This window comes from Micropterus dolomieu, linkage group LG13 (assembly GCF_021292245.1).
Source record: "Micropterus dolomieu isolate WLL.071019.BEF.003 ecotype Adirondacks linkage group LG13, ASM2129224v1, whole genome shotgun sequence".
NCBI lineage: Eukaryota > Metazoa > Chordata > Actinopteri > Centrarchiformes > Centrarchidae > Micropterus > Micropterus dolomieu.
The window spans coordinates 15,094,008-15,108,728 of NC_060162.1; the positions used below are offsets into that span (position 1 = coordinate 15,094,008).

Consider the following 14,721-nt stretch of genomic DNA (forward strand, 5'->3'; position numbering starts at 1 on the left):
CCCCCCCCCCCCCCCCCCCTTGATAACTGTGAGGCTGTTATTGGAAAGTTCTGCACATGAACATCGCTGGATTCATGCATGTTTACAGTCTGTTGGCCAAAGCTAACCTTATTGTCCGGGACAATTTAAAGATATTTTAAGCTCTTCTTTAACACAGTATTGATTGAGGTGAAGATAATAAATGAAAGAAGGAAACACATTTTTTTTGCTGTTTTTTGAATCTTGATCAGTAACAAACCAAAGCTTGAGCAGAGGCAATCCACCGCTGCAGGCTTGAATTTTCATTCCTCAAAAGGACAGATTCAGGGTAATATGATACTTAATACAATAATACTCATTGCATAGCACTTAAAGTATCTTTCTCTACAGTGTCAGTTTGAAGATGCATTTATATTTGGTCAGAGATGTACATACTTAGGTTTTCTGCGCTTCTGGAACAACAGCTAACCTCCATCTCCTACTGTTTCCTTTTCCTAATACATGAAGAAGTGAGTGCCACGTTTTATATTGGCACCTCGTTTGCCATTCTTTACTGTATACTAAAATTAAATGAAATCCCTATCACTTGATGAGTTTAAAACAGATGCAATATATAATGTGTGAGAGAAAGTGTTTGTAGCAAAACGTTTAGGAAATAAATTCAGTTTAACAAACTTCAGCTAATTATGATAAATCTAAGTAGGCTGCTTTCTGTTAAGGTCTTTGAGATAAACTACTGATGAAGGTCTACATAAATAAATTAAATGAACTTAGACAAAACTGTCTCAAAACAGTAAATAAGGCAGTGTCCAGATATTACACTAAACAGGACTTCAGTGCCCTCTTGTGGACCATTTGATATTTTCGGCAAACCATGAGAAAATGGCAATGGATGAATAATCAATACAAATTCCTTTTTTTTTTTAACAACTGCTTACACATTTTTTCACAATTCCCAAAACTGCACACTGCATTCAGCATGCCATAAATGCATCTCAAAATGAAGCATTTTCATCTAATGGGGAATTTATAATAGTATGTTTTTTGGATATACCATGTACACACTTTTGTCTTTCATGGGCTTATGTGTACATTTCCATACAATGTTCAAGAGTGAAAGTAATCTGCTGAGAGGGTTTGAAAAGTACACTGTAAACACCAATGCAATGTTGTAACAGAAAATATTTATTTGGCAAAACATTACAGTAAGCAGTTACTCTTTGCGCATGTGAGGAGTGGGTGTGTGACCTGGTGAAGTGTAGCATAAGTGGTTACGTTTGAAAAAGGAAAACAAGTCACTTCTGGTTAGATTTTTGTGTCTTAGGTAAAGAACTGTGTGTAGTGTTTTGAGAAAAATGCAGTGAAAGGCTATAAATACTGTAGCTTATGGTTTGGGAGATTTGGTGTATAGTGTTTCGCTCTTTGAGTGAGAGGTTTCAAAAATCGTGTGACATGCAATGATTTTGTGTGTAAGTAGTTGTCCAAAACTGTAAACTGCTTCTTGTTAATCCTGTTATCTGCTATTAAATGCATCAGTAATGAATGACACTAAAAGAGAAAATGATGTTTTTAATTTATCAGAAGCTGTTACATTTGTGGAACATTATAGGATGTCAGGACAGTTTCATTAGACTGGTCATTAATTACATCTTATACTTACACACAACTTTCATTACAAACATTACAACTTCTACAATGTTTCTCTTCCTCAAAAGCAAAACAAAATTAATTATACGTCTTCTATTATGTTGCCCTGTTACACAGAAGCACTATTTGATGGACAGTAAATAAGCTGCTTAGATACAAATAGTCAATTACTATCCAGGACAAGTAAACCAGTAGTGCACTGTCCATTCTTGGCCAGTATTGTCAGCCATAATTTCCACAGTCCCTTAGGTCATGCAAGGTCACAACTACAGCTATTAACATGTCTTTTTTATATATAATGAAGACATTAGAAGTGCATGGAAAGGTGATGGTATGTTGTTAGAAATGCAAGGTAATGCTTAGTGCTGACAAGGAAAAATAATTCCTTATTTTCAAAGTCTGTGTTATATTGATGAGTCCACCTTTAACATTGAACAACCAGAAGTAATTGTACTGGTGACAGTGCATTTTGTGTATTTTGTGTATTTGACAGTATCTTATGGCAGGAAAACAAGCTTGTTGTTACAGATGACATTTTATAAGCTGTAACAAACTTACTTATGCCAGTGCACAGGTTGCTACACAACTTGGGCTACAACTGATTGTAGTTTCAAATTCTGCTTACTGGTTTCCCTTTTCACCATCCTGCATCTGTCTGGTCTGAACGGGTATGACAATTTCATTTGATGGGTTGCTGATGGAGGTCCCAGGCGGGGCGGGGGCCTCTACAGACAGAACTCCATCTCCAGACAGAGAGGAACTGATGTGCTGCAAGTCCACCCCCTGTGGTAGCCTTAAAGAAATGAGGAGGAAGTTTATCAGCAACTAACACATCAAATCAAGCAAATCCCAGTTATCTTGTGTAGCTGAACTTTTTAAAGTTCTCTAACTTACTTGTATTTCCGGGTGAAGCACCGGGAAACCAATCCATGCTCATCCTGCCTTTCTTCGTGATTTCCTTGAAATGAACAGTAATATAAAAAATGATGTTGATAATAAGGAACACACTGATTAGCTCAAATGTCTGTGTATGTAGTACAACTTTTAATGAAGCTTCTACTTAGGTTTAGTCACATTATTTGTTTCATATTCCTCAAATAACTTATGGAAAATCAGAGATGCATGTGCAGTATACCTGATATTTGCAGATAACCCTCCTTGGTTGTGATAGTAATTTCCTCAGGCGAGAAGTGATTGACGTCCAGGTTAATCTTCCAGCTGTCCTGCCCTGTTCGGATCTCTGACACTCCACTTGTCAGTTGTCTCAGACCCTTTTGGTTCAACGCCGCAGGGTGCTGACCACTGAATGGAGGCAGATGGGGAGTTTGAGTGTACCCAGGCCAGGAGAAAGATGCCAGTCTCTTCTTCGCCCAGTCTATCCAGTCCAGATCGCTGGGCTCTAGGAATGGAGGGAGGCCAAAATCCTGCGCAAAGATGCGACTCGGCTGTGTCCAGTTTGGGAAAGGATCCCAGCCCACATCTCGGCGGAAAATGGGACGGGATAATATTTTATTTGGTTCACCCATATCCTAGAAAATAAGCTCAGAGTGAAGGAGAAGGATGTTGAAACTGCAAAGCCTGTAGCTCCACCCTGACAAACAAGTCTAGATTGATGACCTGGACAGCAGCTGAAAGTGAACTGAGGAAAATGCTGCTTTGGCATCTGTAAAGCTCCACTCACACACTTTATATACCCGGCTGATTCATTTTAACACTTGTCCAGCATTAAGTGTGATCTAAGGGGTGAGAATGACTTGTATGTCATGAGCTGGGTTGTTACCCCTCTGTTGCCCAGGGACCGGGAGAGGATAATGCTAATTATTTGTATTTATATCTCTGGAGTGTCTGTGGCAAGTTGTTGGCGAATGACTCTGGAAGCAGCAAGCAGACAGTTTATTCAGCAGTGGCTTCTGCAGTCTTGTCACATACTGCCGCCCTTTGTCCATAGAAATCACAGCTTTGTGTTATTATGTGAGGGAACAGCATGAACATCCACAGTCACACAGTAAACAACAGATTTAATTCCTGTTTCTAAACACAAGATTGAAGGAAAAAAAAACTCCAGACCAAACAAACGTTGATAAGTATGGAGGGCAAATTACAACATGCATACAAGACATGTTTACATCCAAGACAAAGTGATGGCCTGACGCAGTCGAGTGGTAGTGAGGAATTTTGCATCTAGAGCTAGGTCTTCACGGGTGTTATTTTGTACAAAGAATGACCCGAGCATTTGAGAAATAAATCAAGCCATTCCCCGTCAGAGAGAAATGCTATTTATTAATGAGGCAATATGGCCTTTCCATCTACGCTCATCCAAAGCATTAGTCAAAGGTATTAACCAGATAAATACAGAGATACAATTTAAAAGTTCAGTAACTAAACAGCAGAAGTAATACATAACGTTTGAAGCGATCCCATTGCCGGGAAGATGGACTATTGTTAGCAACGCCATATTGAATTATCTAATTTATTTATTCTAGGCCCATCTAATTTTCAAACCAAAGAGTTTGCTGTACGTTGTAGGCAATACTGCAATCAATGTGACCAGTCGTATTATCAGCAGACAATGTTTGTGTAATTTCTGAGCACAATACTTTAAAAATTAAAGAAGCATTAATATTACTTCATGAGTTAAACAATGCGATCACTGGAGAAGGCTATCAGTGCTGGAGGTTCCCTCTATGGTGCCGTTCCAGTGGAGAAATTGCGATACAGTGCTATGCACACTGTGGTTTTATCATAAATGCACCTCCAAAACCTTTTCATCCCAAGGTGTCAAACTGTATTTGACAAACAAGGTAGCCTACCCTTAAGCTTTTTTATGACGTGGTTGATGTTGTAAAATTGACGTTGTAAAATGGTGGTTAGGTGATGGCACCAAAACTAGGTTTAGGAAAAGATCATGTTTTGGGTAGCAATAAGTGCATTACGTGACATAAGTCATGTGGCCTATGTAATGTCATATAACTTAAAACTTTAAATAATTCAACTTTGACTTTGACGAGTTAGTTGAAAGTCCAGGGCATCTCATAATAAGGGTGTGAAATAATAAGTGCTGCACACAGGCATGGCGCATTGTAAGAGAAAACTTGACAAAGTGTTGCCAACTTTTCCCAAGAGGGAGATTACCACAACAAAATGTGCTGTCACTTCTGTATTTTGAAGGTAAGCAAGCATAGCCTAATGTGTGTAATTAGTGTATATGTGTCGCATAAAGAAGGTTACGGCAGAGTGGGAAAGTTGGCTCCCATGAACCTCGCTTTGACATGTTAGTCTGTTGTTTTGTTTAGGATGTCAATTTAGCAGCTAAGCTAACTTTTGCTGTTAGGTTCCTGTGAAGGTACATTTTAAGTAATCTGTGCATGTATTGCCTTGCATGGAAGTATAAAACGAGCCGCAGTGAAATACAGTAATATTTTATTTTATGTATTGTTGGTGTTATAGTTAACTGATAACATTTACACACATTGTAGCGCAGTACTGATGCTGATCAGAAGAACAATAATGTGTTATTGTATGTAAGAAGAAAATCTTAGTCAACATCAAGTCTTAAATGTGCTACATAACAGAGCTAATAGGAATCATACAGAAGATTCACCCTGAAATTAATCTACAGAATATACTGCATTTGAAAAACTTTATTGTCCAACAAATTTGAATCAGTATAACAATATCTGTCAGCATTTGATTATCATACACAACCAGTAAACACAGTGCAGAGTTAATTTAATCGCATAGTTTTTCCTGTTTCTGTAAATACACAGGTGATCTAATGAGCTGACCAAATGACAAAGATTTTCTTTGTCTTTAATAATAATGGAGTGTTTAGACAAAAGCATGTTGCATCGTTAATGTTTCACCTGTGATGGGAGTTTGATTTATTATTGTTCACTTATTGAACAAACTTACAGTGAGTTCTTGATTTAGGCCTGAAGTTTTTAGATCATCCAACTTGATGACTGAATGTGAAGTAGATGAATCCACTAACCTTCATTAACTGTTTTCACTTTACAGTAAACCTAAAGCTGTAGTTTTTGGTGGTGGGTGTGGTCAAAAGTGCAACACGGGTTGAAATTTCAACCTGTAGAAATCAGTGCAACAATACACGTCTGCCATGGAATATGTAGCGTGTAAAAGATATGCTGTGTAGTTACTCTTTAACTATGTACGGACCTTTGCTCAACCTCAGCATGTATTAAATCTGGAGGTTTATAACCAAAAAGAGATATCTCTTTTGTGTTATTCTGTGTTTTGTTATCTAAGCATGTCTTTAAGCATGTAGTATTCATTTTCAAGTTGTTTCATTTTCTAGCAGATGACGACATGAACACAAACAGTATGACTGCAACCAAGAGTTGTGGTTAGAATGTCTCAATTGTCACAACTCCATCTGGCTGTGCAGCTTTTCTGAAATAAATAAAACAGTGAAGAGAAATACTTTATTTTCATTCCTTAGCAGGAAACTGCAATGCATAGCCTCTGTCAAACTCTTTCCATATCAAGAAAATGAATTATTGCATTTTAGAAATATTACTTTAAAGGTAACTAATGCATCAACTAAAGTACCGCACCTTTTCTGTTTTCTGGAGTGGAGAACAATTGTTGTTATAATTACAATCAGTGCGACAGCTCCGATGACTGAACCGGCCACAATTCCTGCAAGATTATCTGAAAAATGACCAGACCAATTTTTAAACCAGATGCTCCTTACAGGAAGCAATAAGTATTAACTGTAGTTTGTTGGATTCTGTTTTGCCTCCAGTGGTTTACTGCATAGATTTAGATAGGAAGAGAGAGTAGCTGCAACAGAGGTCCTCAACCAGAATCAAAGTGGGGAAGTTGCAGTTATTTGTCAGAGACAGTTTGTTATTTATCAAAGGGAGGAATCTGGGGTGTGACTACAAATAATTTTTTTTGAGCTTCCCTGAGTTACTAGGGAAAAATGCATGACTCTCCCTCCACCATAAATTACCAAATGTAGCTAGAACTGAAGAAAGTAAAAAGCAAAGTCTGACCTTTTCCAACCATTACATTTAACAATGACTCTTAAACCATGGCCTTTCCCCTTTCCCTCATCGGAAAAAAGCTAACTGCCAGCCCAACTTACGGTTTCCTCTTTTATAGGACGTAAAAGTATTCCTCTGACAATTCTAGCTCTGAAACAAAAATATGAAGCCAATTTAGTCCAGCCGATGCAATCAGCAAACATCAATGATAGGAGGGATAAGAGGGAGTGAGAGTTAGGCTATCACCAAAACAAGGCTAAGTTCTTAGGCAAAATCAAAATGCAAATCCTCCTTACAAATAATTGCATCTTCACACAAGCTGTGTGTGCACTTCAGCAGAATATGTGTCAATGATGGGATCTGCCCAAGCACACCTGGAGGTAGTCTGGCTCGCATTGTGTTCAGATCTTAGGCAGGCTAGGTGTAAACACAATCCGTAGCCTACAACGTGCATCCACACACGACATAACATACATACATATAACATAAATATTCTACAGATATTTGTTTTTAGCAAACATAAAATAGGCTATAGAAAGCGAGAAGGTGGAAAGTTGGAGTTGTTGCATTACTAAATTATTTATATTTCTAATTTGATGTGTGTATTTATATTAGAATCATTAATCTTGTAAGTAATTATTCAGTGATTTGATTGTTTTGCATTTCAACAAAGAGCTGATTCGATAGATCAAATAATGCACAAAAAGACACACACACATGCATTCTTAAATACAGACACTCACACATTTGCCATTGCTGATTTGTGAAGATCAAAATCATTGGGAAAGCCCGATGTTACAGGAAAGCCTGTAATCATTTATTCATACTGGGAACCACGCAGTTTGTGTCCTCTCCAGACCACTGGCCATTCTGCTGGCACACACGCTCTGCTGAGCCTTTGAGAGTGTAGCCGTCATCACAGGAAAACAGCACCTTAGCTCCCTGTAAATATGTGGTCCCCTCCTTCTTTCCATTCTTTGGTGGTGAAAGCCAGCCACAGGAGACCACTGCACAGTGTAACAATAACAAAAAATGTGAAACCAAGTAAAAGTTGTACATAGCAATCACTGGAAGTGTTCTTAGACTTTTCATTGTCTCACCTGGCTTTAGATCCTGAACAAGAGAAATGTGACTCTGGAAAGATAATCTGGTAGCATTTCCCATTTTTGGACTACGACCTACCAGAATGTCATACCTGCAGGACAGTGGTACTGATCAGTTAATGAAATTATTTCACTGCAATGAAAATTACTTGCATTTACATAAAGTTGAAAATTGAATCACCAGAAGCTGACATATCATTACTTTTAGTCCCTGTTGAGCTCTAAAAACACTGCATCCTACATTTCCCATGATGCAACTCAATATTCTTTTGTGAGCGCTCCATGTCTGGTTAATGCTCATGTCTTTCAAACTCCATACCTCCAGTTTATAACTGTTAATTACTGTCGAGCCGAGATAACCCTGATGACATCACTGTGACATCTTCAGGGTTAATTTATCAGATTTTAGAAAGCTCCCTGTAGAGCCACATGTGTAAAACTGAGTGCCCCACTGAGATGGCCAAAATTGGATTCGAAACTGATGTGTTTGTTTTATAAAAACACTATTTCATTTCTTTAATTCATTATTAGAATCAGTAAAAGTAGACTCAAAGTTTTCTTCTCATACCTACAGAACTGAGAGCCCTCTCCAGAGCATATCTCAGATGCCTGGTTGGCTAATGGATCATCTGGACTCTCAGGGACAGAAAACACTGGAAGAAAACTAAAGTCATGTCGGGCACCATAGTAATATGTGTCCAAAAGGTATTCTGAATCATATGTGAACAAAGCAGAGTTGTTCTTGACAGCCCCTGTAACAGAAAAAGAAAGATACACACTTACCATTGAAAGTGCTTAAATTTAAAGGGAAACTTAGCAAGATCATCTGATTATATTTCATAAAATGAGAGTCATTTCCTGAAATGCCTGATATATACAAAAAGAAATGATGTGGCAAAAAGGATCTTGACTTTGGTCAGAGATCATTTCATATCTACTGTAAAGAATACATTTATGATGGCAGTTTACCTTTTTAAACCTGACAGAAGTCCTGATCTTACTTACACAGTTGCCTAATGTTAGTCTTAAGTTTTTTTATTTACCTAATTTAATAATTAACTAATGTTTCACACACCATAAAATGGTTAATATGTTATTTCTCATTAGGGTTGATATCAAATTTTTTACACAATCCACTGGTCTTTATGAAAGAAAATAATCTTAATGTAATTCATATTCACAACTGTAGTCTGTGTCCCAAGATTTTCTTACAGCTTGCGCCGAAGCTGAACAGCTCCTCTGGATTGCTGTGGTTCAGCACAATTTGACCGTTGCTAAGAACGAGGTCGTCTTTGGCGTCACCGTTCATGTTTCCCAGCAGTCCGAGAGTGGAGTCTCTGAACTCCTCTGGCAGGAGCACGGTGCTTGTCATGGTTCCCTCTCTCAGTCGCACCTCCACCCCGGCTCCAGTGGGGAACATCACGGTCACATTTGTAGAGGTGGGAGCAAACACAAATACACCTAGAAGAGAGATTTAGTTAGAATAAAGGCTACTCTTGTAGTTTTAACTAGAATATATCAAGATATCACTTTCAAAGGCATATCTTCTTCTTGAGAAACAGGGTCCTATATGAACAAAATGATCTGCCAAAGTTGGAACAGTGCAGGGATAAATCTATTTGTACTAAAAGTAACAATACAAGCGTGTAAGAATACTCTACTACAAGTCCTGCATTGAAAATGTTTCTGTTGTAAAAGTAAAATGACTCATCATGTATTATATTAATTTAAAGATCTGTATATCATATTACCGGATGATTTTTCATTGATACTTTTCCTGCATGTGTAAGCAGAATTTTATTGTTATAGTTGATTAAGGTGGAGGTAATTTTAACATCTTTATTCATTGTTGGATTTTTGACTCTCAACATGTTTTGTGTGTAGAATGCCGTTCTGTAAAGTAACTAGTAACTACAGATGTCAGAAGGATAATATCGGACTCTCAAATATAGTGAAGTAGAAGTATAAAGTTGCCTAAGATGTAAAAGTCTCTCACATTGTACACACCGTACTTAGCTGAGTACTTAGTTACATTCGTTACATACCACTCCATTTCTATCTGTGCTGTTCCTTTACCATTCCTGTTCCTTGACCATTATCCTGTAATGGTCACATATGTTGCTCCAATATCCAAATCCTTAGCATCAAAATTTGATAAGTGTTGTAGAGTTTGTGTATGCCATGACACTGTCAATCAAATCTGATCAAACCACACCGACAAGGTGCTTTTTTCATTTTAACCATTTTGTAATGTTTTTTATGAATATATCATTTTAAGATATTGAGTAAAGGGTATTGTAGTTCCAAGCCCAGGGGAGGGTCCATAAAAAATATTAATAACACTGGGTAGGCTGTTGCTTTTTAATAAGATGAAATAAAAGATTTAGCACCCCTCCCAACCTCAATAATTTCTGTACAGTCTCTTAATGTTATCAAAAAAGAATGCCTTGGTTTAGGACGGATTACTGCACTTCTGAGTCGCGCTGCTGTCAAAAACACTCAAATGTCTGGTCTGGGAAGTAACTTTTTGATGGGTATAAAATTTCATTAATCATAGTAAAACCAATGACTTCATCATAAGCAATTAGGTGAATCAGATTATTACCATGAAGGTCCATCCAGCTCTGTTCAGTAAAGGAGAGGATTTTTTGATTCTGCAGCACTTCAAGGCTGTTGTGACCGATGACCAGACGCACCTCAATAACATCAGAGGATTCTTCTTTCATGGCAACAGCCGACAGCTTTGTTGCTTTTATCATGGTACCTATTAGGAAGGGGAAAGTAATTGTCATAATAGCTCGTGTGTACTGTGTATTTAATGTTTGTTGTCATTCTTTAGTGGTGCTGTAGCACTTCCTGATCATTACTGAGAAAGGAAGGAAACTTTTAATAGCTCAGTGCCCTCCGTAGCTCACCATTCACAGGCTCTGTTCTGCCTTGGATTGTCAGCTTTTTCTTTTCTGAGGTCACCAAAGTGTATTCTCCTTTGCCGTTGAAGGAGTAGCTGACACCGTCAAATGTGATGAAGTGGGGGTCTCCAAATACCACAGCTAGTATTACACACAAAACTCCACACTAAACAATAATCTTATAAAACAGATAGAACCAAAAATGAAAAAATAAAACTGTAATTAATGAATTACTCACCTGAGCTGGCTGACAGGTAACTCCTGCAGTCACTGGATGGCCGGTGTTTGAAGTAGTAGTGGCAGTTGTCGGACCACAGGCAGCAGTAGTAGAAGCTCAGGACGTCATAGACCCAGTGGGACTGTCCAGGGATTCGAGGTGGTTTCCTAAATGGAGGTGAGCCCCAGTCATGTGCTCGGTCTGGAGTACTTCCCCCAATCGAATCTGCTGTCAGGACCTGAGCACCGGTGCTGTCATAGCAACACTGTTGTCCTGCTGCATACTTAGGACTGTTGATATATTTCCACAATATTGTCAGTTAGAACAGTGAACACTCCTACAACTAAAATAGATGTTGGTTTTGGGTATTTATGTACAGAAATGGCATGATGTTTTTTTACCCCTACAAGAGATCCATTAATCAGTACACAGAGTTAGTTTTACTATCCAATTGCCATAATTCAAGTTTAGCATTCATATAGATGACTCGTGCAGAGTCTGAGTCAACATACATGTGAGTACAAAGAGGATAAGGAGGGTATTTATTTACTGCTACTTACCGTCAGGGGGAGGTAAAAGGCAGCCACAAGGCTAAAGCGCATTACAAGAATAAACATACCCAAAAATTGTCATTTTCTGTTTTTCTGTGCCTTAAAACTTAGTGGTATAAATATTTGGCAGAAATATTCACAATTGTGAAAAATCTGGGTGACGAAATTCACAAAACGCTAATATACAGTATCTGCCAGCAATGACATATGGCACTTCAGCAAAAAATACATTTGATTAATGAAGTTGTTTTGACAGATGTGAACAATACATTTTTTGTTTTGCTCATAGAAGATGAGTTAACACTCCATTTTTATCTATTTTAACTATGTAGCCTATTAGAGGTCACTGGCTTGTCCCCCTTTTGCCAGTTTCACAGAACAAATTATAATAGTAAATAAAGTTGTACTATACAGACATACCCTGTTAAATATGTTGTGAATGTACTGCTAATGATGTAAGTGATGACAATGATGTCACCCAACCATGAGGACGAGTTGACAGTTTGGGTCAAGGACTCACCTGGCTTGTATCGCCCTCACACAGTGAACACACCCAGGGTGGTAGGTGCACACGCTCCCTTTCTCTATATCACAGCCATAATCAGTCTGAGGAGAGAGATACAGCATCTGTGACCAGGCAGCCACGTGTGCGTTTCACTGTGTTCATTTATAAACTGCAGTTCAGGAGAACTGCATGAATACTACTAACTAAAACACACACAAAAAGCCCCCCTTTTATTTTTAGCAGTAATTATTATATGACAAAAGCAACCACTCAGTTTTCCAGTTTGCTTGTCCACAGTTTGACAGCAGTTAGTCAGCAAATGCTTTATACTGTATATAATAACATATAAAAGGGTCAGTGCTGCAAAGGTCAATGCTGAAAAGTGTTGATCTTACAGAGAATGTGTGTGCTTTATAAATTCTACAATAAGCGAAGAGCATCTCATTGACTTTGAACTGATAAGCAGTGAACATTAGTGACAGGCTGCAGCCGATGACAACCACCATAAACACATAAAGTAATGACATACTTTTATTGGAGCTATCTATCAGTTTTTATTGAGCCCCCCACCCCCCACACACACGGACACTTCACTCTCCTCTGTTTGTCTCTCCTTCCTCCTCTCCGTAGGGTCCTGAAGGGGGTCTATGAGTTCAGGCCTTGCATACAGTCTGAGTTTCTGTTCAAGTCATTCATCTGTGAAATGATGATACAAGGCACCCTACTGTTTACAGGCCTTTCCATGTTCCCCTCTCAGCCCACACACAAATAAGTCAATTCCAGCAATTTCATCTGCCAAGAAGATCTAGCGCAGCTTTTGTTTGCCTTGTTGTGTATTAGCTAGTTTGTCCTTCTTTGTGACAAATGTGAAGCATTAATTAATTTTAATTATTAAACTTTTACTGCAAGGTTGTTTTTAGTGAATGCTGACAAATCTAAATTTGCCCCTCATCACACTTACATGAAACCTTCCTGTGTCTGCTCTCGCTTGAGCCAGAGTGCAAGGGCAGTCTATGATCTCACTGAGGAAGTTGGGCAGCTGATTTTCCAGCTGGTCCCATGCTAAACATTTCTCCAGGGCCCAAGCTGTTGAGTTCTGCCTGAACGTCTCCGCCAGATGCCAGGCCAGCGCGTGATCCTCCGTCCATGCAGCTTGTACATTCCTGAATGAAACAAAAGACAATAACAGCTGTTTTCATTAAATATATGTATAATAATTAATTACCTTTTTACTAGACATAATAATAATACATAATGATCTTTGGATGATTTAGATATCTTGAATTGCAAGAATAATATTTTTTATCACACTCATCTGTACTATACGAAATGTTTGTACATACCACATGCCATCAGGGTAGGTGCTGGGGCTGACCCGAACAGACCCAAGCTCCCAACTTGAGAAGCCGTTCTCTGCTGGTTTGGGCAAAAAGCTAAAGGAGCCACTGTTGGGCTGATCCGTTGCAAGTGAGTAGAGATACTTCCACTCACCGTGCCAGTTCTCTGTATAAACCTCTCCTGCAGAAAAACACATTACAGAATTTTGTGTTTTTACCCAATCAATGGTAATGTGACTTACAAAGTGTATATGCTGTGTATATACAGGTGTACTCACCAGTCTCCCTGTATCCCCAGAGCTCTATATTGACCCTCTCTGCTCTGACCAAAGTGGTATTCCATGTCATCTCAAGAGTGCCTCCAACATTAGGTGTGCCATAGTACTGCCATTTTGTTGAGTTGACCATAGTCGCCTTAAACTTAGAATCTAACTTGCCGGTATGTACTGGAGAAACCCATTTGAATCAGAGAAATTATATATTAATGTAATTTCTACAACAAATGGGGAAAAATGTGGTATGAAAATTTAAGGAAGCTTTCTGAGATCATCCTCCTAAGAATATGCAGACAGTTACTGTACCTGAGAACCAGGTTCCAACTCTGCTGAATGTGGTGCCATTATCTGAGGAAACATGCAAAGGGACCCATCCTGTTTCATACAATAGTGGGGAGATACAATGGCCTCTGCTGTTTTCATCCACATACCCCACAGTGTTGGTATTGTTGTTGAACCTGCCATTATAAAAGAGCAATCAGCACGTTTTCTACTTCAACTGTAAAATTTTACTGTAATAGAAGTTATACTTGAGAGTGAAAGTTAAGTCTACACGTTTTTTTCAGCGCTTTCAAATCCATCTCATAATTGCTTTGGATGAGATGGGGTTGAAAATGGGGTGGTAAAAGTGTTAAAAACCTAAAAATTATATTAAGGTCTACCTAGTCACTGTATTTCTCTCAACCGTAATCAATCAAAGGTATAACCAGAGCAGGTTTAGGAATGTGTAAACACTAAGGTGTAAAAGAAAGTCTTACCTACATACAATCTTGGAGCTCTTATTAAAATTTGCTTCAAGGACAATAAAATCTGTCCCACCCAAAATGGACCCGGAATATGGAAAGACTTCCACGCAGTACTCTTTATAGTCTGTACAGCAGTTCTTCAGAGACGTGCATGTTGAATGGCATGAACATGAGTCTAATTTTCCCCCGCAGCTGCCTTCACATGTCTGTCCTGTCAAAAATAAGGAGAAAGAGGTCTTCAGTATGGAGTCTGGAGTGTGCCACCAGTTTCATTTTAAAACTCATAGATTTGAAAACAATGCATGTATCATTGAATTTAATGATGCATACACTATTTTAACATATTTAATTTTCTAAATAATAATTAATTACATTATTCTGTCTTTGAAGATATGATTTGACACTCACACTCACACACAGACACAGACACACACATACACACA

At 38.4% G+C, this 14,721-nt stretch overlaps 2 protein-coding genes across 2 annotated transcripts in view; both read right to left on the reverse strand.

Annotated features, from left to right (window-relative positions):
* Window positions 1–2,247: 2,247 nt before the first annotated feature.
* On the reverse strand, window positions 2,248–3,152 carry LOC123982380 (heat shock protein beta-1-like). Its single transcript, XM_046067866.1, has 3 exons — window positions 2,762–3,152; window positions 2,521–2,584; window positions 2,248–2,419 (listed from the first exon to the last, which is right to left on the reverse strand). Exons 1-3 carry the CDS (start codon window positions 3,150–3,152, stop codon window positions 2,248–2,250), a joined length of 627 nt encoding a protein of 208 aa, XP_045923822.1.
* A 2,220-nt stretch (window positions 3,153–5,372) lies between these two features.
* LOC123982215 (sushi domain-containing protein 2-like) overlaps window positions 5,373–14,721 on the reverse strand; it is a 9,714-nt gene continuing 365 nt past the window's right edge. Inside the window, exons 2-16 of the mRNA XM_046067638.1 lie at window positions 14,291–14,528; window positions 13,839–13,990; window positions 13,536–13,703; window positions 13,264–13,438; window positions 12,882–13,083; window positions 11,936–12,021; window positions 10,886–11,154; window positions 10,654–10,788; window positions 10,344–10,502; window positions 8,951–9,199; window positions 8,307–8,490; window positions 7,736–7,830; window positions 7,463–7,642; window positions 6,201–6,297; window positions 5,373–6,036 (exon numbers count right to left, since the gene is read on the reverse strand). Of these exons, the coding sequence (XP_045923594.1) occupies window positions 5,991–6,036; window positions 6,201–6,297; window positions 7,463–7,642; window positions 7,736–7,830; window positions 8,307–8,490; window positions 8,951–9,199; window positions 10,344–10,502; window positions 10,654–10,788; window positions 10,886–11,154; window positions 11,936–12,021; window positions 12,882–13,083; window positions 13,264–13,438; window positions 13,536–13,703; window positions 13,839–13,990; window positions 14,291–14,528 (2,435 nt within the window). The 3' untranslated portion in view covers window positions 5,373–5,990. The remainder of the gene's footprint in view (window positions 6,037–6,200; window positions 6,298–7,462; window positions 7,643–7,735; window positions 7,831–8,306; window positions 8,491–8,950; window positions 9,200–10,343; window positions 10,503–10,653; window positions 10,789–10,885; window positions 11,155–11,935; window positions 12,022–12,881; window positions 13,084–13,263; window positions 13,439–13,535; window positions 13,704–13,838; window positions 13,991–14,290; window positions 14,529–14,721) is intronic.